The 21877-nt window shown below is 44.5% G+C and overlaps 1 protein-coding gene across 36 annotated transcripts in view; it reads left to right on the top strand.

Moving 5' to 3' along the window:
• The window catches only part of MAGI1 (membrane associated guanylate kinase, WW and PDZ domain containing 1), a 495477-nt gene that overhangs the window by 426624 nt on the left and 46976 nt on the right, over nucleotides 1–21877 (top strand). For all 36 annotated transcript variants that reach the window (XM_045023728.1, XM_045023723.1, XM_045023748.1 and 33 more), the window contains one exon: nucleotides 867–1487. In XM_045023728.1, coding sequence (XP_044879663.1) covers nucleotides 867–1487 — 621 coding nt within the window. The remainder of the gene's footprint in view (nucleotides 1–866; nucleotides 1488–21877) is intronic.

Genomic DNA, 21877 nt, shown 5'->3' with positions numbered 1-21877 from the left:
TTATTTTGCACCTCTCTGTGATTCCTTTTCATCTCGCCCCTTCTTCCTAGCTACTAGCAAGAAGTGGGGAAGGGGCTGTACTGCCCACTCCCTCCTGCTGCTCTTCATGTCTGGAGGCATCCTGAGCCGTGTCTGTTTTTTCAGTAGTGACATTAGTGCATTGCTTGTGCCACGCGCTACAGGAAGCAGTGGGGGTGGGTTTTTCGCTCTGACTCAGCAGAGCAGGAAGAGACAGTAGTGATGTGACCCATGTCTCTGGAGCCACTGGTTGAGCATCACTGCTTTAAACGGCCCTGCCTTGCAACTACAGTGTAAAACAGATCATAACTTAACTATCCCACGCCTAAGTACTGATTAAGTCTGAGACGCTATTGCACCATATTTATGCAGTCTCTAGCTGCAATCATTCTGTTTTTATTCTTCATGTGATCTCCGTGTTTCTGTCACATGTCAAGTGTATTAGTGTGTGTAATAGCAAGAGCTGAGCTTTGCAAAAACTGTTAAATGGGCCATATATTGTCATTTTGCTTGATTTTTTTTTAATAAGCCAAGTTCTATTTTCCTTTCCAAAACACTTTTGTATGTAAAAAATTATTCAGTGACTCTTTTGGATACAGATTGCTATTGCTCACCTCAGCACAGATACTCTTGTCCTTTGCTGAGAGGCAGGAGTGTTTAGATAAAGTATCTGTGCAGATGTTTATGCCGGTACAAGTCTATCAGCATGGAAGCAGAGTGGTACCCATTGTTCAGTGCTGAGAAGAGTCCATTGTTAATGTTCTGAAAAGAGATTGGGGTATTAAAGCAATGAATTGACAGTTTATGTTGTTATTTTTGTTGGTTGTTGTTTTTTGTTTCATCCATAGGAGATGTTATAGTCAGCGTGAATGATACCTGTGTACTGGGACATACACATGCTCAAGTTGTAAAAATCTTCCAGTCCATTCCCATCGGTGCCAGTGTGGACCTTGAACTGTGTCGAGGTTACCCTCTGCCCTTTGACCCCGATGACCCCAACACAAGCCTGGTGACGTCTGTGGCAATTCTAGATAAAGAACCGATCATTGTGAACGGGCAGGAAAATTATGATTCTCCAGCAAGCCACAGTAGTAAAACGGGGAAAGTAAATGGCTTGAAGGAGCAACGGCCAAGTAGTCCAGCTGAAGTCTCTTCAAATGGATCCCATGGTTACCCCAACGATACTGTCTCTTTGGCTTCTTCTATAGCAACACAGCCTGAACTCATAACTGTACATATAGTGAAAGGGCCCATGGGCTTTGGTTTTACTATAGCAGACAGTCCTGGTGGTGGGGGCCAAAGAGTGAAACAAATTGTAGACAGCCCCAGGTGCCGAGGCCTAAAAGAAGGGGATCTTATCGTTGAAGTGAATAAGAAGAATGTGCAAAACCTCACTCACAACCAAGTCGTGGATATGCTGATTGAATGTCCTAAAGGAAGCGAAGTCACATTACTTGTGCAACGAGGAGGTACGTCTTAGGGTTTGTTTGTTTTTTAAAGTAGTTTTATCTGGAAGGCTTGCAGTCCTAAATCTTTGTAACCCACCCAAGTTATAAGATGTAGAAATTGACTACCCCTCACAGTTTTCTCATATTACATATCATATATTAAAAAAAAACATTTTAATCCATTTTTGTTGCAGTGGGAAATGTATGTGTATAGATGCATTATACATAATAGCAAGTGTTCTGATTAAATCAGGATTTACATCATAACCCCTGTTTTCATATACTGGTAAAAGTTTGCCTCTGGGACTGAAACTTTCTTTGGATTTCCAAAGAAATTGTGGGCAATTCTTTGGTTGTTTTTTGGAAAGTGAAGAGGGCAGAAATAATCCATAGTCTTCTATATTTTTATTTTTTTTTAAAGCTCAACAGTAACTCAAAAATATCCAGGGAAAATCACCCGCCAAACTTTGAACGTGCATAGTCCTCGTTGCAGGACCAGCCCTTCTCCGGATGTGGGATGGGCCAAAAAAAATATTTAAACTCAGAAAGTTTTAAGCAATTGAAAAATTACTTCTGAGCTACTTCTCAGTTGGCATCTGTTAGGAGTTTAGCAATCCTGATGAAGTTTCACCTCTTTTTTTTGTGTCTTTGCAAAGCACAGTGTCCCAGAAAGGTGCTGGGACAACCTCCACTGAGCAATAGTAAGTCATAAGCTCCTGCTGTGCTTATTTAAAAAAAAAAAAAAAAAAAAAAAAAAAGGTAGAGGGGAGCAACGTGCGAGAGGAGAGGGAACGTGTGGGGCTTACATGGGTTTATGGATATATAAGCACAAGGCAAAGAGGGAAGAGCCGGAGGAGAAGATGTTGATGAGATGCTGTTTGACCACCAAATGCCTAGTGGAAAGAATAAAACATGGTAAAAATGGTTCTGGGTGTAGTGAGCGTGTATGGGAGAGCGTAGACTTGGGCTTCTAATTCCATAAGTGCAAGGCAAAGTGTAATGAGGAGAAGTAGGCTAATGAGACATTCCCCTTGTAGGTCTCACTGCTGCTAGGAGGCCAGAGTCACTTGGTGCCTGCACAGCAGCTGTTGCTGCCTTCTTAGGGAGGTTGTCTACACGGCAATCACCAGGATGCTTTGCAGCTTGTGGAGACCGACCCGAGCTAGCTTTCATCTCGCTAGCTCAGGTGCTGGAGCAGGGAAGCTGCAGCAGCCTGGGCTTGGGTGGGGACAAGCCCTGTGTGGAATTAGCCAGGGTTCCAGGCAGACTTGTACAGCCCCATGCCGCCGCAGCGTCACTGCTACCGGGACTTGAGCTAGTGTCCTCTGTGCTCCCTGCACCACACGCCACTTTTTACGTTGCGCATGTCTGCGCCGCCATTGATGCCTACACTGGGCCGGGTCAAGCTGCCAGAGATGAGCTGCAGCGCTAAAATAAGCGCAGAGTTAAGACTGTAACTATGTGCTGAATGCCGCCTCCTAGCCAAGCCGTGGGGAACATCTGGCGCAGGAATACTTCTCTACCGGCTTTCCGAATGGTTTGTAGTGGAGTCAGCATCAAGCCAGCAAGGGCTAGGGAATGTCAGTGGGGAACAAGTGTTCCAGAAAGGTGTACTGGATGGCCCTGCCACCGCACACATGTGGCGAGTGAAAGAGGGGTGGCCAGTGTGTGTTGCTGTACTTGATTTCGTTTGCATTTCAGCTCTCCAGTTGTTTCCCTTTAATCAGCCCCTGGTAAAGAACGTGCTCAACATAAGGGTGTAAATGAAGGCCCCTGCTAACACACAAAGTCCTTTCATCCCCTTGCAAAGTCCCTTTGGCTTGCAAGATTGGGATCTTACTTTGCATGTTTTGAGTTTGCCAGGACAGGGGGTGGGACGGTTATTAGCGGGACCTACCTTTTCCAAGGTGATTGGTGATTTTGCGGTTGCTTGTCTTGACACCTTGTGGGGCCAGTGTTGAGATGGTGGTGGGTGCTCATCCATTTCTGAAAATCCCGGCACTTGTCAGGTGTCTCAGATTCATCTCTTGTGAACTACAGCCAAGGATTCTAGTGCACAGATTGAGCAATGAATGAGGGCTGTAGTAAAATGAATACTTTCCTTCCCTTCCGCCTCAAAAAATTTATTGAATTTTATATTTTTATAATAAATTAAAAAGTAAGGAATGGAATATATTAAGACGAGTTCTCTAGTTTTATTACTGGTATCTGCAGAATCTGAGTAATTTAAAATCACTCTAATATTGAGAGCCTTTAAAATACACCATAAGTCTCATGTTTGATTTATGTATTTGGTAGAAAGTTTCTCCAACTACAGTTGGAAAGGAAACAGCAGATATTATTAATCTTCCTGGAAAGAACATAAATATCTCTGTTACCACTGTACATTAGTTAGTCGAACTGTGGCCGACGTTCAATCATCCTTCTTTTGCCGCTGGGGTATAATGAGACGGTTTGATGAGGAAATCAAGGTATTGAGTTTTAATGGGAAAGTAAATGGTCAGTCTACTGCTAATATTAATGAATCTCTTCTCTACCTCATCTTTTCCAGCATGCGGATTGATTGATGAACACAGATAGCTGTGGAGTTGCTATAAGTGTCTCAGATTTTGTACCAATCTCCTGACTTATCCCTGTATCTAGAGGCCTAGTTGTCTTGGCATTTGTATCTAATTGCATTGTATTTGCAATTCTGAGTTGCAGGTTGTCATGGTACAGAAGCTTGAATTTGTTGTGACCCTGGTGCCCAATAAATAATTAAAATGAGCTTCTCTCCACATCAAAATGAAGTTACCCTGAGAGGTTGCTAATCATGGTTCATAAATTTAGCAAAATATAGGGGAGGAGGGATAGCTCAGTGGTTTGAGCATTGGCCTGCTAAACCCAGGGTTGTGAGTTCAATCGTTGAGGGATCTGGGACAAAAATCTGTCTGGGGATTGGTCCTGCTTTGAGCAGGGGTTTGGACTAGATGACCTCCTGAGGTCCCTTCCAACCCTGATATTCTATGTTACAGTAATTCCTCACTTAAAAGTCATCCCAGTTAACGTTGTTATGTTGCTGATCAATTAGGGAACATGCTCATTTAAAGTTGTGCAATGCTCCCTTCCAAAGTTGTCTGGCAGCCGCCTGCTTTGCCCACTGCTTGCAGGAAGAGCAGCCCCTTGCAGCTAGCTGGTGGGGGCTTGGAACCAGGGTGGACCGGCAGCCCCCCCATCAGCTCCCCTAAATTCCCTGTGCAGCAGCTGTCAGCAGGCTAGCGATTGCAGCTATCCCTCCCCCCACTGCTCTTGCCCTCTGCCTTGCAGCTGCTCCCCGAGCCTCCTGCTTGCTGTTGGGGGGAGAGAAAGGGAGGGCTAATGTCAGGGTGTCCCCCTTCCCCCGCTCCTACACCCCACTTACCCCTTCTTCTCCATATAGAGCAGGGTGGGGACAGGGAGAGAGAGAGAGAGCCTGGAGCAGCAGCTGCTCTCTCAAGTTCCTGTTCCACTTAAAAAGACAATGCACTTAAGAGTGGGTCAGCGTACTTAAAGGGGCTGTGTGTATCTCTCTGTCTCCCACACACAGGGTGTGTCTGTCATCTCCTCTCCCCTCCATTCCTGCTGCTTTGTAGAGTGAGAGGCTACATCAGGCCTGCACAACATGCGGCCCGCGGAGCCCTCTGACTCCCGGCCGCGGCTGGGATTTAAAGGGCTCTGGGCTCCCCGCGGCTGCAGGCAGGCCAGAGCCCTTTGAATCCCTGGCCGCGGCCGCTGATTGCCTCCTCCACGGACCCCTGCCCTAACTGCCCCCCAGGACCCCCACCCCCATCTAACACCGCTGGTCCTTGTCCCCTGATACCCCTCTCCCAGGACCCCACCCCCTATCTAAATGCCGCTGCTCCTTGTCCCTCGATTGCCCCTTCCCGAGACCCCTGCTCTTAACCAGGGGCGGCTCTAGCAATTTCACCGCCCCAAGCACGGCGGCACGCCACGGGGGGCACTCTGCCGGTCGCCGATCCTGCGGCTCCGGTGGACCTCCTGCAGACGTGCCTGTGGGGGGTCCGCTGGTCCAGCGGCTCCGGTGGACCAGAGGACCCTCCGCAGGCACATCTGCAGGAGGTCCACCGGAGCCGCCTGCCGCCCTCCCGGCAACCGGCAGAGCACCCCCCGCGGCATGCCGCCCCAAGCACACGCTTGGCATGCTGGGGCCTGGAGCCACCCCTGCTCCTAACTGCCCCTTGGGATCCCAGCCCCTATCTAAGCCTCCCTTCTCCTTGACCCCAACTGCTCCCTCCTGAGATTCCCCCGACTTCCCCTCAGGACCTCACCCCTTACCTGTCCCCTGATGAACCCCTGAGATTCCCATGCCTATCCAACTGCTCCCTGTCCCCTGACTGCCCCCCCGAACCTCCGCCCCATCCAACCCCCCTGCTCCCTGTCCCTTGACTGCCCCCCGGAACCCCCTACCCCTTCTCCAACCCCCAGCCCCCTTATCGTGCCACTCAGACCAGCGTGTCTGGCTCCAGCAGCTCCAGACACGTTGCTGCCATGCTCCCCCGCAGAGCCCACAGCCCCCCTCCACCCTCAGCACCTGCCTTCCAGATTTGAACACCTCAAAATTCAGGAGTGCTCAAGCTCAGTTTGGGCAGCTGTTACTTCATTTCTCCCAAATCAAATATACTGATCCACTGTAACTTGCTGTAGAAAAAGTAGAATAAAATTGAGCAAGAAATGCTTATTAGACTGAAATTGCTATTTTCAACAGCCATGGCCTTTTTTTTTATTTGTTTAAAAGGAAGACCGTGATACTGCATTGGCAAATTCCCCACAGAAAGAAAGAGTGGAACAAAAGAATAATAAAGGCACCTCAACTTTTCCTCATTTATGGAGGACAGTCTTATAATATGCATCCAGATATTCTCCTATCACACAAGCTGAAAATTGTTCCACTTTACTGCAGCTCTGTAACCATATGGGAACCAATCCTGTCTGTGTTTTGTGCACATCCAAAATTCCTGCTGAATGACCCGCTCTGGGAGCGAGTTACCAGTGACCCAGGGCTGGGGCGGCAGGAGGTGTGGGGGAGGCACTGGTGGGGGGGAGCCCAGGGCTGGGGCAGCAGCAGGGTGGAGGGAGGGCACTGGTGGGGAGGAAAGGGGGAAGCCCAGCGCTGGGGTGGCAGGGGCTGTGGGTGGGGGGAGAGCCCAGGACTGGGGCAGCAGAGGGGTACAGGGGGGAGCCCAGGGCTGGGATGGGGGGCAGCCAAAATTTTTTTTTGCTTGGGGCAGCAAAAAACCTAGAGCCGGCCCTGCCGGGTTCCCCCAGCCGCCGGAGCCCCGGGCCCTTTAATTTGCCCCTGAGGGCTCCCAGCCACCTCTTCAGCTGGGGGCCCCTGGTTGATTTAAAATAAAGTATCACCTCCTCACCCCCAACCTTCCTTTTTGGCCCATAGCTGTTTTGGTGGGGCGGCGCTGGGGAAGGAGGGTTTGTTTCCGTAGGGCTGGGCGGCCCTGGGACGGGGTGTTTCTGCAGGGCCGGGAGGTTTCGGCCCTCAGCTGTTTTCTTTGGAGGAATGTGGCCCTCGCCGCTTTACGAGTTGTGCAGGCCTGGGCTACATTAACAACAATGTGTTAACCCTTGAGGGCTCAGCCCAGTGCTAGTTCATCATTTAGCACAGGGGTTCTCAAACTGGGGGGCGGGACCCCCCAGGGGATCATGAGGTTATTACATGGGGGGGGTCATGAGCTGCCAGCCTCCATCCCAAACCCTGCTTTGCCTCCAAGATTTATAAAGGTGTTAAATATATAAAAATGTATTTTTTAATTTATATGGGGGGGGTCACGCTCAGAGGTTTGCTGTGTGAAAGGGGTCATCAGTACAAAAGTTTGAGAACCACTGATTTAGCAGCAAGGCATTCCCTGGGAAATATCCCACCCTCTTCCACCCTCTATCTTCACCACCTCAACCAAGCTTCACAATCATCATAGCTGTGAACAGTATTAAATTGTTTGTTTAAAACGTATACTGTGTGTGTGTGTGTGTAATATATTATATATAAAAAATAGTTTTTTTGTCTGGTGAAAAAATGTCCTTGGAACCTAACCCCCCCATTTACATTAATTCTTATGGGGAAATTGGATTCGCTTAACATCGTTTCACTTAGTCGCATTTTTCAGGAACAGAACTACAACGTTAAGTGAGGAGTTACTGTATAAGCATGAGGCTAGCTACAATGTGGAAAACAGAATGTCTGGTTTAAAAGTTGGAGAATGTAGTTAGCTAGGATGCACTGTGACTCTGGTGTTTAGATCCGATGGACTTCGATCCTCTCTGCGGTAACTTTACCTTGCATTGCCTCTGCCAGTTCCTTTATCGGAAGTGCCTGCCCTAGACAAAGTGCCGCTATTTATTTTGATCTGATTCCAGAAGTGTACTTGGCTCCATTCTGTGATAAGATCCTTCATGCCTCTTGAAGTGGTTCTTCTCTAGGTCTCTCTGCTGGCTGTCCTTTCCTCCTCCTCCCCCTGGTGTCCAGTGAAGAGAGTGCTAGGAGAGCTTGCCGTCAGGCATTCTTTTATTAACATAACATTTGCATTCAATCAGACTTTGCCGGAATCATCCCCATCACACTGACGCTCGTGCTCAGAACTGTCCAAAGGATTTGTCAGTAGTGATTACTAATCAGGCAGAAAAATATCAGAGAGAGATGTGTAATCTATGTGAAAAGCTCAGCCAGCTCGAAGCCACTGGTGCACTCCCGACAATTACGCGTAGATGTTGAAATGCAAAGCGCATAGCCACAGAGAGCGGCCTGTAAAATATTTACTGTAATGTAGCTTCAGCTGAAGCTTTGACTTCCAGAAATTAGATGGGTTGTGCCAACCAAGTCTTGCAGTTGTTTTGAGAGAGGAAATACAGGACACTTTGTAAAAAGTATAAAGTTGAAACACCTATTCTCTTAGGATTTTAGCATTGTCTTGCAGTATTTACACATTGCAGTATTCTGCATATGCACGAGAACCTGAAAGTGAATCTAGATAGAAACAAAAGTGAAATTCACTAGTGTCTCTTCACTTTTCATGCTTCGAGGAATTCAAAAAACTATACAAACACTACTACTTACCTAGTCCAAAGTCAAGTGTGAGTCTTTGCAGGATCGTGGCCTACAATCGTACAAATTATTTCAGTTTCAGTAATCTTGAAGTATTGTTGTTAATCAAATAGTAAGTATAGGACATTTTTATTTTAAATGTTATTTATAACCTGATGTTGTCCTATTAATATTGGACAAGGGGGTTCAAAGCAAGATACAAATCTTTCACCTTCAGATCACTGGTTCTAATATAGCCAGGTGTGTAGTTACCAAAAGTTGTTGCCATCTGCCTGGTATTCCGTAACTTACTGTTGGGTGGGGTTCTTTTGTAGTTCTGACTGAACCGGTGTCCCCCTCCACACAGCTGTCCCAATTGGTGCTTAGCTGTACCCTGGTTGGTGTAAAAGCCAATGATAAAATGGGTCTGGAGTCTGATCTACGTACTCCTCTCAAAGATGCATCCTTCTACCCTACTCCAAGACCAGGGTTAATGCTCAGTGTAACTTCATGAGTAGATAAACAGAGATCTTCAATTTCTAAATACTTTCCACTAGCACCAAATTCACTTCTACTTGGAGACGGAGAGCTGCCTGAGAAAGGAAGACCAATCTTTTGAGGCGGTCTGGCTGGGGTTTCAGAGCCAGCTGAGGGTAGGCAGAAGATTTTGACGGTTATGGCAGGGAACTGTATAAACAACATGTATTTATCTACCGTATCTTAGAGTTTTATACTGCCACCTATCACCATAATAACGGAGTGCCTTCCATATAAAATCAATGGCAACAGCAAAGTCTTTGGCTGAATCCTCAACCAATAGTGCTATTCCTTTGGCCCAGGATTGTACAAGGTACTGAGTGGCCTCAGTTCCTGCTGACTTCCACGGGAGTTCAGGGTGTTCGACACCTTTTAGTTTCAGGCCTTTAAACTAAAGAACTGGCTGGATACATGTTGCTTAGCAAAAGTCCCCTCACAGAAGAAGAAATCTCTTCACTTTACCCAACTTATCGCTAGCACTGCCGAAAGATCATTTAATGGACCCAAACGAAAAGCAATATCTAATCTCACATCATTAGTATTATATCTGCTTTTTAGCCGCTTTCCCTAATGATGCGAAACCATCATAATTATAGCTGCCTGCAATTAGCTATTGCCGGAGACTTGAACTCTGTTGAACAAGCCGCTCACTTCTGTTTGCCCTTTAGGCTTGCAGTGAAGAGTGATTCGAAAGTCATGCTGCTTAAGTGCCTAGCTGCCAGAAAATTTCAAACGGTTATAGCAGCTGCTGAATCGAGAGAGAATCCAGATCGCATTCAGGACAAGATCACAACCCTGAAACTATATGACTGTTACCATAGCATGTCTGTGCATGTGCCAGGGCTTTAGAAAGGGGAAGACAGGGTTCCTCTTTCAAACAGCATTTTCATTTATTTTTTCTTTGTTGGGGAAAAGGGTATTTCACACAGACTGAGGACTTGGTCCTGCAGTTGTGTCTATTCAGGTGGACCTTTACAGACAAACGGAGCCAGATTGAAGTCAATGTCAGCATAGCTTGTGCATGACTGCAAAGATCTGCCTGTGGTGGTCTGATTGCAGGATCAGGGCCTAACATCATGAATGTGTCTTAATCTGCATTCCCAGTGATTTATTTTTATTTTCTGGGTGTGGAGCAGGGTGGTGTATCTGACTTGTTGAACTCCCTGCTTTCATTAAATGTGTGGCCTTGAATACTTTTTGAAGCAACAGTTTGATCTTAGCGTACCTGACTATTTTGCTAATGGAAATAATTTTCTCCTGTGTTTTTTTTTTCTTTTAAATCAGGGGTGTTCATTGCAATCCAGTAGTAAATACCACATCCTTCAAAACGCCCTACCTTGTGTCCTCCCCCAGTCTCATCTTGAGTGTTGTAATTATAATTGGTCTCCCTTACTTCCCAACTGACCAAACTATTAGCCCAAACTGCGGCAGCTTCTTCCTTCATCAGAAACATCTCTAATTCCTGGTCCTTGGAAATCAGCCTGATGTTCTTGCCATACGGCGTGCCCAACTGACCCTAGCTCTTTTCAAATCCCATCTCAGGAGTCCTCTCTTCTCCTTGGCTTCTCTCTCCTAACCCTCTGTCATGGATAAAACAAGCAGAGCTTCACACTCACTTGTATTCAGTCATCTCCCTTGAAACCTGTTCATTGGATCCTTCACCAACACCTTATCATCTCTGTATAAGCTATTTGCAAATATACAAGGTAATACTCCATGGTGCTTTAGCATGAATAATGCTATCCACAAATAGATCGTGATGGCTTATGTTTGATAGCTTATAAGTGCCAAAGATAAGGTGAAAAATGATGTAAATATGTGTCAGAATTGTAGCATGATTAAAAATAGAAGTAAACTAAACTGATTTGATAGTTAAGATTCTGTATTACAAGGTGTTTTCTTCATTTAATTACGACTGTTATTAGAAATCTTTAACATATGTAATAAATCAGTTAACTTCATGTGCTGTTTCAAGTTACTGTTTCCTTTAGAGAAATTTGTATGGGAAGGAGGAAATCAGATGAGTGAAAATTAGAGCTGGTCTGAAAATTGCATTGAAAAATACACGTTAAATTTCATGAACATTTTCTCATACTGCAATTTTTTCTCTAGTAAAAATAAATTAGGGGGCAAGTTAAAGCACTGGCCCAAAGTTAATATAATTTTAACATACGCTTCCTGTTTTTCATGGATTACTTGATTAGTGGAGAAGTAGCAGTTCTGAAGGAACATTTCAATCTGGGAATGGTGACTTCTCTTTCCCAAAGTATCTGGTCATCTTTTGCCCATTCTCTTCTCTCCATTGAGTGGAATTAAATTCTAACAAGGCTCACAAACTTGGTGAGACTTTAAAGCAAGTTTAAATATCACATTTTCTCAGTCTCTTACCATGGTCATTCCGCTTGGTAACTAGTTTACAGAGTAACAGAAACAGGAATTGGCTAAAATCAGAAGAATAGATTAAATGAAAGGTTAGGAAAAAGTTGAGAGTTAGATAGGCTTGGAAGGATTAGATCCTTATCAGTAAATGTTGGCAAACGTTGATTTCACGGTACACACACAAACCGATGACAAATTGTTTCCATCGATGATGATAGCAATTTATAGATAGACAAAGTAAGTAAAATCTGCTTGAGAACTTACTAACGTTTAACTTCAGAATATTTACTTGGTATATTTTGAAATGTGATGTTGACAGTTTGTGTTGTAATGATTAGAAAGCTTTAACTTTTTGAATTTCAGTACCTAGTGTCATTAAATAATTGTTGTCTGAGCTCTCCCATCATTTCTCGTAACCACGAAACTTTCAATAGATTTAAAAAAAAAAAGTTTAAAACCCATAATTTTGGCCAACTGTGACAATTGATAAAAATAAAAAGCTTAAAAATAAACATCAGAATATTATCCTTTGAAATTATTTAAAAAATTAAAATTGAATTCTGCCAGGCCTGTTCATATTTCATATGAACATTTTGGTATGGGTGTGTTTTTCACATTCACAATGAAAGTTACCTCTTCTGTCTAAGCGGCAAAGGAGCATCAGATGTGCCTTTTTGGGACAGTGGTCTATATTGCTATGCAGCATGGTGCACTGATTTCCAGTAATTGGTGTGTAAAGCAGCCTGACAGAAACTTGTTTTCTCTTTTGTGACAAAAATAAGCCTCAACTAACTTTTTAAATCAGTTCTTCGCATTAATAATATATATCCATTTTGTGGCCACAGCTTGCATCCACAAAAACCACAGAGGGTGAAATCCTGTCCCCAATGAATGGCAAAACTTCAGTTTACTTCAGGCCAGGATTTTACCTGGTCTTTCAATGCCTGCAGTGAAGTGTGTGTTCAGGTTTTAATAGTCGCATATCAAGTTGTCTTGATGTATAGTTACTAATATTTGCACTAAAAGGGCATTTGCAGGCGCAAATTAGACCCACAAACAAAGAGACTGGGCCTCAGTTTAGATTAAAATTGCTGCTAATTCGTTAATGTGAGACAGAGAGAGGAAGCTAAATCACGTCACTTGACTTAGAAACTCTGGTGTGAATGGCTAAATGAAAGTAATCCAAATCAAATGGGAATCTAGTACTAGAAACAAAAGTCAGTATTGCCAGCCCTAAGCATTCTAGAATCATGAGCCAGGTCCCTACAAATCAAGAAATATACTTGATTTCATGAGATTTTTAAAATATTAAATGTGGGGATTCTTTTTGCTATGTTTTGGAGCTTTCGGGGTTCTTATTTTCAAGCTTTTTTTACTGTAGGCATCTCAGCTAGAAACTTTTTTTTTAGTAAAAGCTGAGAGTCTTACGTAATCACCTGACTCCTGGATCTGGAGCTTTAAGGGAATCACCAAATACCACAACACTCGTGACAAAATTGTGAGAATTGGAAACACTGATATGTATGCATTTTCATTGCCTATAGGACTCTCCAGTTTCTGATGGTATGGTGTATAAAACTACCCAGGATGAATCCATTAGTCATTTAAAACATAGCATTGTTTTTATCTCCACTACCTATAATCAACGTATCTAATGTTGCTACTATTTGAGCATGAAGTGGAGTGGAGCAAACTGATAAATGCCCATGTAATCTGTATTTAGGGCAAATATTAGTGTTACATCAGTTACCATTCATTTTTACGATAGTGTGACACATCTGTGTCAGACTGTTTGTTCCTCATAGATGTGTACATCATCTGATCTCCACAGTCACTTTGAATATTAGGATACAGTAAAAGTCAGTAACTGATACAGTTCATGGTGTTTCATCACAAAACTCCTTTTTTAAGGGCTCAAATGATTTCCTAAACTTGTACGTAGTAGTGTAGTGTATGTGAGTCTCAGGAATGCAACTCTCACGGTGTATGGAAGAGTTCAGATCAGTTATAAATCATCAAGAAAAATCAAAGGATTTCCTAGCAGCAAATTGCCTGAAATCCTCTCACTGTGTGAACTACTTTAACTTTCAGAAGGGAATCGGCCCTTTCAGATGAAAAGATGGGGCTGGCTTAAGAAAAGAATTACTAAAATTATGGCAGTTCTAAGTTTGTTTTTTTCAAGTTTGTGGGGTTTGAAAGTTTTTTTTCTTAATTGTTGAACTTGTAGTGTAGGAGCAAGTCGAGCCGTGCACCGTTGTTTTATATCAGATGTGATGCGATGTAACACAAGGTGGCACAGCAGAACCTTATACGATGCATTAAACTATGCCAATTTAACTTGAGACATGCCTCACGGTTCCCTCAACATTTCTCGCATACCAGCGAATCGTGCAGACTTGGAATAATAAGCTAGGGGAATGCAGCACATTTTTTTCTAGCTTCTAAAACCAAACCCTTTCCTCCTACCTTTATATGCTGAGCTTGTGGGGCAGCTTCAGGGTCTACAAGTTTATGTTTAACGTAGTTCTTGGCCACATCCAGGCTGGGCAAAAAGGCTGCAGTAAGACTGATTAAACATCATAATATCAACAATAACAGAATTAATGAGGTGCCTGGCTTCAAGGAAAAGGTGCCTGGCTCCGTTTATTGGTATAATTGATTAAATGGAGAGTAATAGTCCCTTAACGGCAGTCGTGAGTCGGTAAAAGTTGACAGGGACGGTAAGTCTCTCCTAATGGTTTGAGTTTTATTTGATTGTGTTTTTATTTTGAGACCAACGATGCATTATAATAAATACCCTAGCACTTGGCAGTTCTGTACCTCTCCATTCTGAGTTTAGCTACAGATATACCTTCCTGTTCTTAATGTGATTCTTTTTTTCCCCATCCAGACCATGGTTCACCCTCTGTGTGTGGGGGGGAGGGTACTAAATGGACAGTTATTTTTATTTCTTATTCTTATTATTTATATGACAGTAACGCTTTGAGGCCCCAGTTGGGATCAGGGCCCCTTTGTGCTAGTCGCTGAATTCCCATGGCATTTCTAGAGCTTCAGAAGCATTTGAGCTCCAACCCACCTCCATGATAGACCAGCGACCTCAAGCTCAAGAACTTAGCTTGAGCTGGAGTTTTGGGATGTGGATGGGAGTCGGGTTAGGTGTGCTAAGAATACAGGGCAGACGCACCCACAGTGAGAGACAGTCCGTGCCTTGCAGAGCTCACCCTCTCGATAAACAAGGCAGATGAAGCGTGGGAGGGGAGGCCGAGTTCCAGGGCGGGGAAGTGGCAGGCCCAAGCTGTCACAAGAAGTCAGGAGCACTGTAGTACATGGAGGAACCAACAAGGATATATTTTCAGTGACAGAATCGTAGAACTATAGGAGTGGAAGGGACAAATAAACTCTGCGTTCTAGGACTAGTTAACTCCCCTCTGTGTCTAAAGGGTTCGGATTTTAGGGAATGCTTTGAATCCAGTGATTGAAAGAGTTCTGTTTAGCCCCTCATTTATTTTAGAGTAAATGTAGATTTGAATTTTAATACATTCAGCCCTCCTGAAAATGGGTATAACTCCATTGTGTTCAGTCACAATCCATCTGCTTACCTTCCAGTGGCTGGAATAGGCCTCTCACTTAATATATCAGCTGATTATTGAAAACGTTGTTTATTGATACTAATACCACAGTTGTGCCCATTGTGTGGCTGTTGTACACACACAAAAGAAGAGAGCTTGTCCCAAACGGAACATTATTGGGGTGTGAATTTATACCTTGTTAATAGTGCTATAAAATCCCCGGAGATAAAAATTGCCTGTGATCAGAACGAATGCAACACTGACAACAGCAGAACATGTTTTTTGTGCACTCCTTCACCGATGTGCCTCAATGCTTAACCTGGAGGCATCCCTTCGAACGGTCGGAGGTAGTTCAGCGTCCATGCTCACTGACTACTTGGCCTTTCTGCTTGACCTGCCAGCAGGCGTGCCTGTTGTTATGGTGCTGGGACTTATACTCAGACAACTGTGCACTGGAAATTGGATTGAGACACTGAATTCATTGCAGTTCGTTCAGTGAAGAGCCTTCAGACGGCGGCAACCTCTGGCAGCGTTGTCTGCCCCAAGTGATCAAAACATATGAGTCATGTGCCAGAAATCATGAGAACGGCCTACAAATCATCATTTTTATTTTTAAAAAGGGCTCACTTTAGTTTACTTCTTGTATTGGAGGCTTTAAAGTTCGTGTTCTCAGGCTTTTCTTCACAACCAGGACTAGAAATACTGGGTTTTGTAATGAATGCTGAGAATCTCACAGAAACACATGAATCCAGGGGCTTGGGCTTTAAGAAAAAGACTTAATTTAATGAGATTTGCAATAAAATCATAAGAGTGGGTGAAACTGCTTTGGTCATGAAATGGTGACTCTTTATGTAATTACCAATCCCTCAAGCTATCTGATTACTGTAATGTCATCTTTATTAGTGGTTAACGACTACCTAAGTGATACATATCTTGTTACACAGTTGCATTGATATACTTGGAGTAATCAATTAGCGTTTTATTAACGTTACACATCTTTCTTATTACTTCTAATATAAATTCTTATTTGAGACCTTGAAAGTATGACCACAGAATCAAAATTCAAATTATTGGTAATTTGTTTAGCATCCAAAACAGGAGCGAATAATAATTGAGGATATGATTTAACTTCTTAAGGTCCACTGGGACTGAAACTCTTGTCGATGGCAATAATATATTCTGCATTGTAGTGTGGTTTTTGGGAACTCTATTTGCTCATGCCAGTGGGTTAATAATACCTGTGTTTGGGCTCCTAAAAAACACGTTTCTCAAGCATTAGCATTTTAGAACTGGAGCATTGTTCATTTTGTTTGCTAGTCACCAACCTTTGATTTATAGCAGGCCTGCATTCCTTCGGTGCAAATTATTCTTTGGCTTAAAGCTAGTATTGCATAGCTTATCTTTATGCTAGTACAGTAACGCTATTATAATGCAGATTACTATGACAAGCAGAAAAGTTATACTGTTGCAGGACTGGGTCTTTTTCTTGATGGTGCTGTTTATGGCTGTATGCGGACTTGTGCTCTCTTTTTTTCAATTACTGCGTGGGTGGTTTTTTTCAATCTGGAAAAGAGCAGCTCCCATCAATTTTTAAAAATAGTATGCATCCTTCATTAAACATCTTTTGGCAATGGTTTATTCAGAATTATTATTTTTCCCAACAACATTAATGGCCATTACTGTTAATTATTTAGAGCTCCTTGTTTTTCACTCAGAAAACATAGAGATTGATGTGTGCTGCGGGGTAAGTAGGCCTTTACCTCTGGCTCCAGTATTTCTCTGCACCTCTTGCCAAATATGTGTCTTGGTGGATGTTACCCTTTTTTGGTTATTATTCAGCACAGTGTAAAAAAGCAGTATTCAGTGGGCTTATTATTTTGTCATGCAGCTGTTTTTCCCCAGTAAATGTTAGCCCACTGCCACAGTCCTTAATGATTTTTTTGTGTTTTTATTAATTTCCTGCTGTCCTGCATTCTGTGCTCTAGCCAAAATAATGGCGAAACCAACTCTTGACCTTTTCAACCCAGTTCATCTACCTTTTGCTTTGCTGTTGTTTGCAAACATCTCTCAGGCTGTTCTGATTGGAAATGAAAACCAAACATTGACTCATAGGCCAGTCAGCCTCACCTCAGTCCCTGGAAAATCATGGAGCAGGTCCTCAAGGAATCAATTCTGAAGCACTTAGAGGAGAGGAAAGTGATCAGGAACAGTCAGCATGGATTCACCAAGGGCAAGTCATGCCTGACTAACCTAATTGCCTCTATGATGAGATAACTGGCTCTGTGGATGAGGGGAAAGCAGTGGACGTATTATTCCTTGACTTTAGCAAAGCTTTTGATATGGTCTCCCACAGTATTCTTGCCAGCAAGTTAAAGAAGTATGGGCTGGATGATTGGACTATAAGGTGGATAGAAAGCTGGCTAGTTCATCGGGCTCAACAGGTTGTGATCAATGGCTCCATGTCTAGTTGGCAGCCGGTATCAAGTGGAGTGCCCCAAGGGTCGGTCCTGGGGCCGGTTTTGTTCAATATCTTCATTAACGACCTGGAGGATGGTGTGAACTGCACCCTCCGCAAGTTTGCAGATGACACTGAACTGGGAGGAGTGGTAGATATGCTGGAAGGTAGAGAGAGGATACAGAGGGACCTAGAGAAATTAGAGGATTGAGCCAAAAGAAATCTGATGAGGTTCAACAAGGACAAGTGCAGAGTCCTTCACTTAGAATGGAAGAATCCCATGCACTGCTACAGACTGGGGACCGAATGGCTAGGCAGCAGTTCTGCAGAAAAGGACCTAGGGGTTACGGTGGACGAAAAGCTGAATATGAGTCAACAGTGTGCCCTTGTTGCCAAGAAGGCTAACAGCATTTTGGGCTGTATAAGTAGGAGCATTGCCAGCAGATCGAGGGACGTGATCATTCCCCTCTATTCGGCATTGGTGAGACCTCATCTGGAGTACTGTGTCCAGTTTTGGGCCCCACACTGCAAGAAGGATGTGGAAAAATTAGAAAGAGTCCAGCGGAGGGCAACAAAAATGATTAGGGGGCTGGCGCACATGATTTATGAGGAGAGGCTGAGGGAACTGGGATTGTTAGGGGGGAGGGATAGCTCAGTGGTTTGAGCATTGGCCTGCTAAACCCAGGGTTGTGAGTTCAATCCTTGAGGAGGCCACTTAGGAATCTGGGGCAAAAATTGGTCCTGCTAGTGAAGGCAGGGGGCTGGACTCGATGACCTTTCAAGGTCCCTTCCAGTTCTAGGAGATTGGTATATCTCCAATTAATACCTTATTATTGGTATTTAGTCTGCAGAAGAGAAGAATGAGGGGGGATTTGATTTGCTGCTTTTGAACCTGAAAGGGGATTCCAAAGAGGATGGATCTAGACTGTTCTCAGTGGTAGCAGATGACAGAACAAGGAGTAATGGTCTCCAGTTGCAGTGGGGGAGGTTTAGATTGGATATTAGGAAAAACTTTTTCACTAGGAGGGTGGTGAAGCACTGGAATGGGTTACCTAGGGAGGTGGTGGCATCTCCTTCCTTAGAGGTTTTTACGGCCTGGCTTGACAAAGCCCTGTCTGGGATGATTTAGTTGGGGATTGGTCCTGTTTTGAGCAGGGGGTTGGACTAGATACCTCCTGAGGTCCCTTCCAACCCTGATATTCTATGATTCAGTGAGTACCAGTCAATTTGCCACTTCTTGTTCGAAGACCCCATCCTGCCAAGTGCTGATGAACACTCTCAGTATCAGCTGAAATCCTCTTGGAATTGAACTCATTCAGTGCTTTTGACCCGCTCGGCTCTTACGCATGTGACTGTGGAGTAGTCTACGATCTTTCTGTAACATTACTCCTGAGGGCATTCAGTGCCAAAAAATTAAAAATGCTGCGCACAATATTTTAAAATTCTGCAAGTTTTATTTGTCAGTAAATAAATGCGGAGGCTCCAGCATGGTAGTGGGGAGCACAGGCCACTGGCAGTATGAAGGTGGGGATCACCCTGCAGCCTCTCCATCCCCCACCCCCGGGACACGGACTCAGTGATGAGGCTGCACCCAACCCTGACACAGCACAAGGCCTGGGCCTGCCCCAGAAACACCCTGGGGCTCTGCGCCAGGTGCACTAGGTGTGGAGCAGGCAAGATCTCAGTGTGGAACAATCTAGGTGCAGGTAGCTCAGTGGAGGGGTTGGGTGTGGGGGGATCTGGATGCACAGAGGCTCATTGAGGGGGTTCCAGGTGCAGGGGCAATGGGATTTTTCAGGGAGTTCCAAGAGAAAGTGGTTGGGGCTCAGTGGAGAGGTTTGGGTGTGGGGATCTCAGCAGGGCGATCTGTCTGCTGGAGGAGTGGGGCTTGGTGGGGGCATCGGGGTGCAGCTAGTTGAGAGTCAGTGGTTTGGGGATCTAGATGCGGAGGTTCAAGGGCGTGGGGCTAGTCAGGGTGGGGGTTTGGGTGTAGGGAGCTCAGTAGTGGTGGTCTGGGTGCCAGGAGGCTCCAGATGTTGGGGTGGGGGGAACTGCTCCCTGTACAGTGACCCCTCTGCCCACAGCTGAGGAGCGATGGGGGCAGGAAGCAGGGAGAGGATGCTGAGCTTCCTGCAGCTGGGGGAGATTTCTGGGGGTAGGTCGGACACAGCCCCAGCCCTCCTTGCAGGGGAAGAGGAAGTCTCATCCTCTCCTGCCTCCAGCCCAGCCAGGATTAGCAGCTGATGCCAGCTCAGGGTAGGAGCCACTGGCAGGGTGGTCCCCGGCCCTGCGGTGATTTACCTCTCTGCCGGCTGCTTCGGGTGCCTGAAACAATGTACCTGCACAACTAGGGAGTGATGCGTGATTGCTCTTGCAGCTTTCCCGTCAGAAAGCCATTTTCTGCAAGGGAACAAAGAAATCTGTGGGGAACGTGAATTCTGCGTGTGCACAGTGGCACAAAATTCCCCCAGGAATAGTAATATACAGGAATTGGATAGTGTCCCTTTAAATAGTTTGTGAGCCCTCTAGTGGCCCTTATTGTCTATTATGTTTCAGGGGACACCACAACCCTGCCAGACTGCAGTGTGTGAAGCCTTGCATTTTGCATATGTTTAGTGAACACGGATATTTGGAATTTGGATACTTTTATATACTAGAAACAGCAGAATTTGGGGTTGATTTCACACAGTGTATCCAGCTTTTGTATGGCTCGCATAACTGTTTTTTATCAGTGCTTTCTAGATTTGAAATATACCAAAAAGACATTTAAAATGATGCAGTTTTAAAACAGAATAAACATACCAGCTAATATTAAATTAAAACTCTGTGTCTAATCCATGAGTTACAATGCCTCCTTCACAGCGTTTCATAGGAAGGTTGCTCTAGATAGTGAAATTGTGGTACAAAACTTGCTGAGCAATTTACATTTTTCTCCCTATGTTCCAAAATATAGTCTAGCAGATGGATGTGGCCAGCTGTACATAGAGCTTTAGGGAGTTCTGGGGAAGAAAATGAGAGCTTTTTGTTAAGATAACTGTGATAATCTCACTGATAACTGGCTTAATTTAGATCCCTGCATTTGGTTAGCTTTTTTTACTAACCGTGTATATACCCATTCTTGGTGACTCTGTGTGAATTTAGAATACAATCCCTTTTTGTATTTAAAGATTGCGCAGCGATCACTGGTATTTTGCCATTAAGCAGTTGCTTGATTACATTGGCTTTTTACAGGGGAGTAATTTGTGTTTTCTGATTGATTTAATTTGAGTCACATTTGTAAGCATTCTCTGTGAGGATTCTTGCCCATTGGAGGGGCTCTAGGTCAGTGTTTCTCAACGACCGGACTGTGTACCGACACCGGCCCCTGAGATCTCCTGACACAGTTTAGGAAGGCAGTAAGCTGGTCCCTGGTATCAAAAAGGTTGAGAAACACTTATCTAGGTCATATGGACAGTGTGTCCCAGGTGTGCTGTTTTGTTTTGTTTTAACCACCGCTAACTGATGGCAACAGCCCCTCTTTTGCTATTTGAATGCACTTTCCCAAAAAAATATTTTGATAGTGAAGATGTCAGCCTTGTTGCCCAAGGGACAGATTTTAAAAGGTATTTGGTTGTCTGGTGGGCTTTGAAATCAATGGCAGTTAGACACCTCGATACTTTAGAAAAATCTCCGTAGGGGCCTAAGTACCTTTAAAAGTCTGGCCCTAAATGTCTATATTTAACCACAGAGCTGGTACAACCTAGACAGTGGCAGTACAGACTTTCCCAGGCCACCCCCGTGCATGGATTCCACCATGACCTGCTATGACCTCTGTAGAGAGAAACAGGTAGTTCATTCTTTGTGCCTTTTAAGTCCTCGTCCTTTCTGCTGGGATTTCCAACCAAGATGCCACTTGTAGCGATGTGTGTTTCAGAGGCAGATGTATATCTGCTAGGGGTTGGGAGGGATAGCTCAGTGGTTTGAGCATTGGCCTGCTAAACCCAGGGTTGTGAGTTCAATCCTTGAGGGGGCCATTTAGGGATCTGGGGCAAAAATCTGTCTGGGGATTGGTCCTGCTTTGAGCAGAGGGTTGGACTAGATGACCTCCTATGGTCCCTTCCAACCCTGATATTCTATGATTCTAGCACCAGCTTTACATAAACCACTCACCAGCCAGTAGCACCTTTGGTCCTTCCCATCCTGAATTTGATGAGCAGTGGCAACTGGCTAAAAGTTACACCGCCCATTACTTTGTGCCATTAGTTTCCCCCTCAATGAGTGTGTTCTCACTAGTAACAGCCCCCGCAGGAGTTGTCTCTGCGTGCAGATGTGTCTTATTGCTCTATACTGTATCCTTTCCTTCAGCTGGGAATGCATGTTAGAAACTGGGGTCTGTTATCTCCAAGTTTGGCCCACAACTGCA

The sequence above is a fragment of the Mauremys mutica genome, chromosome 7 (genome assembly GCF_020497125.1).
Source record: "Mauremys mutica isolate MM-2020 ecotype Southern chromosome 7, ASM2049712v1, whole genome shotgun sequence".
NCBI lineage: Eukaryota > Metazoa > Chordata > Testudines > Geoemydidae > Mauremys > Mauremys mutica.
This window is presented reverse-complemented; position numbering and strand designations above follow the sequence as displayed.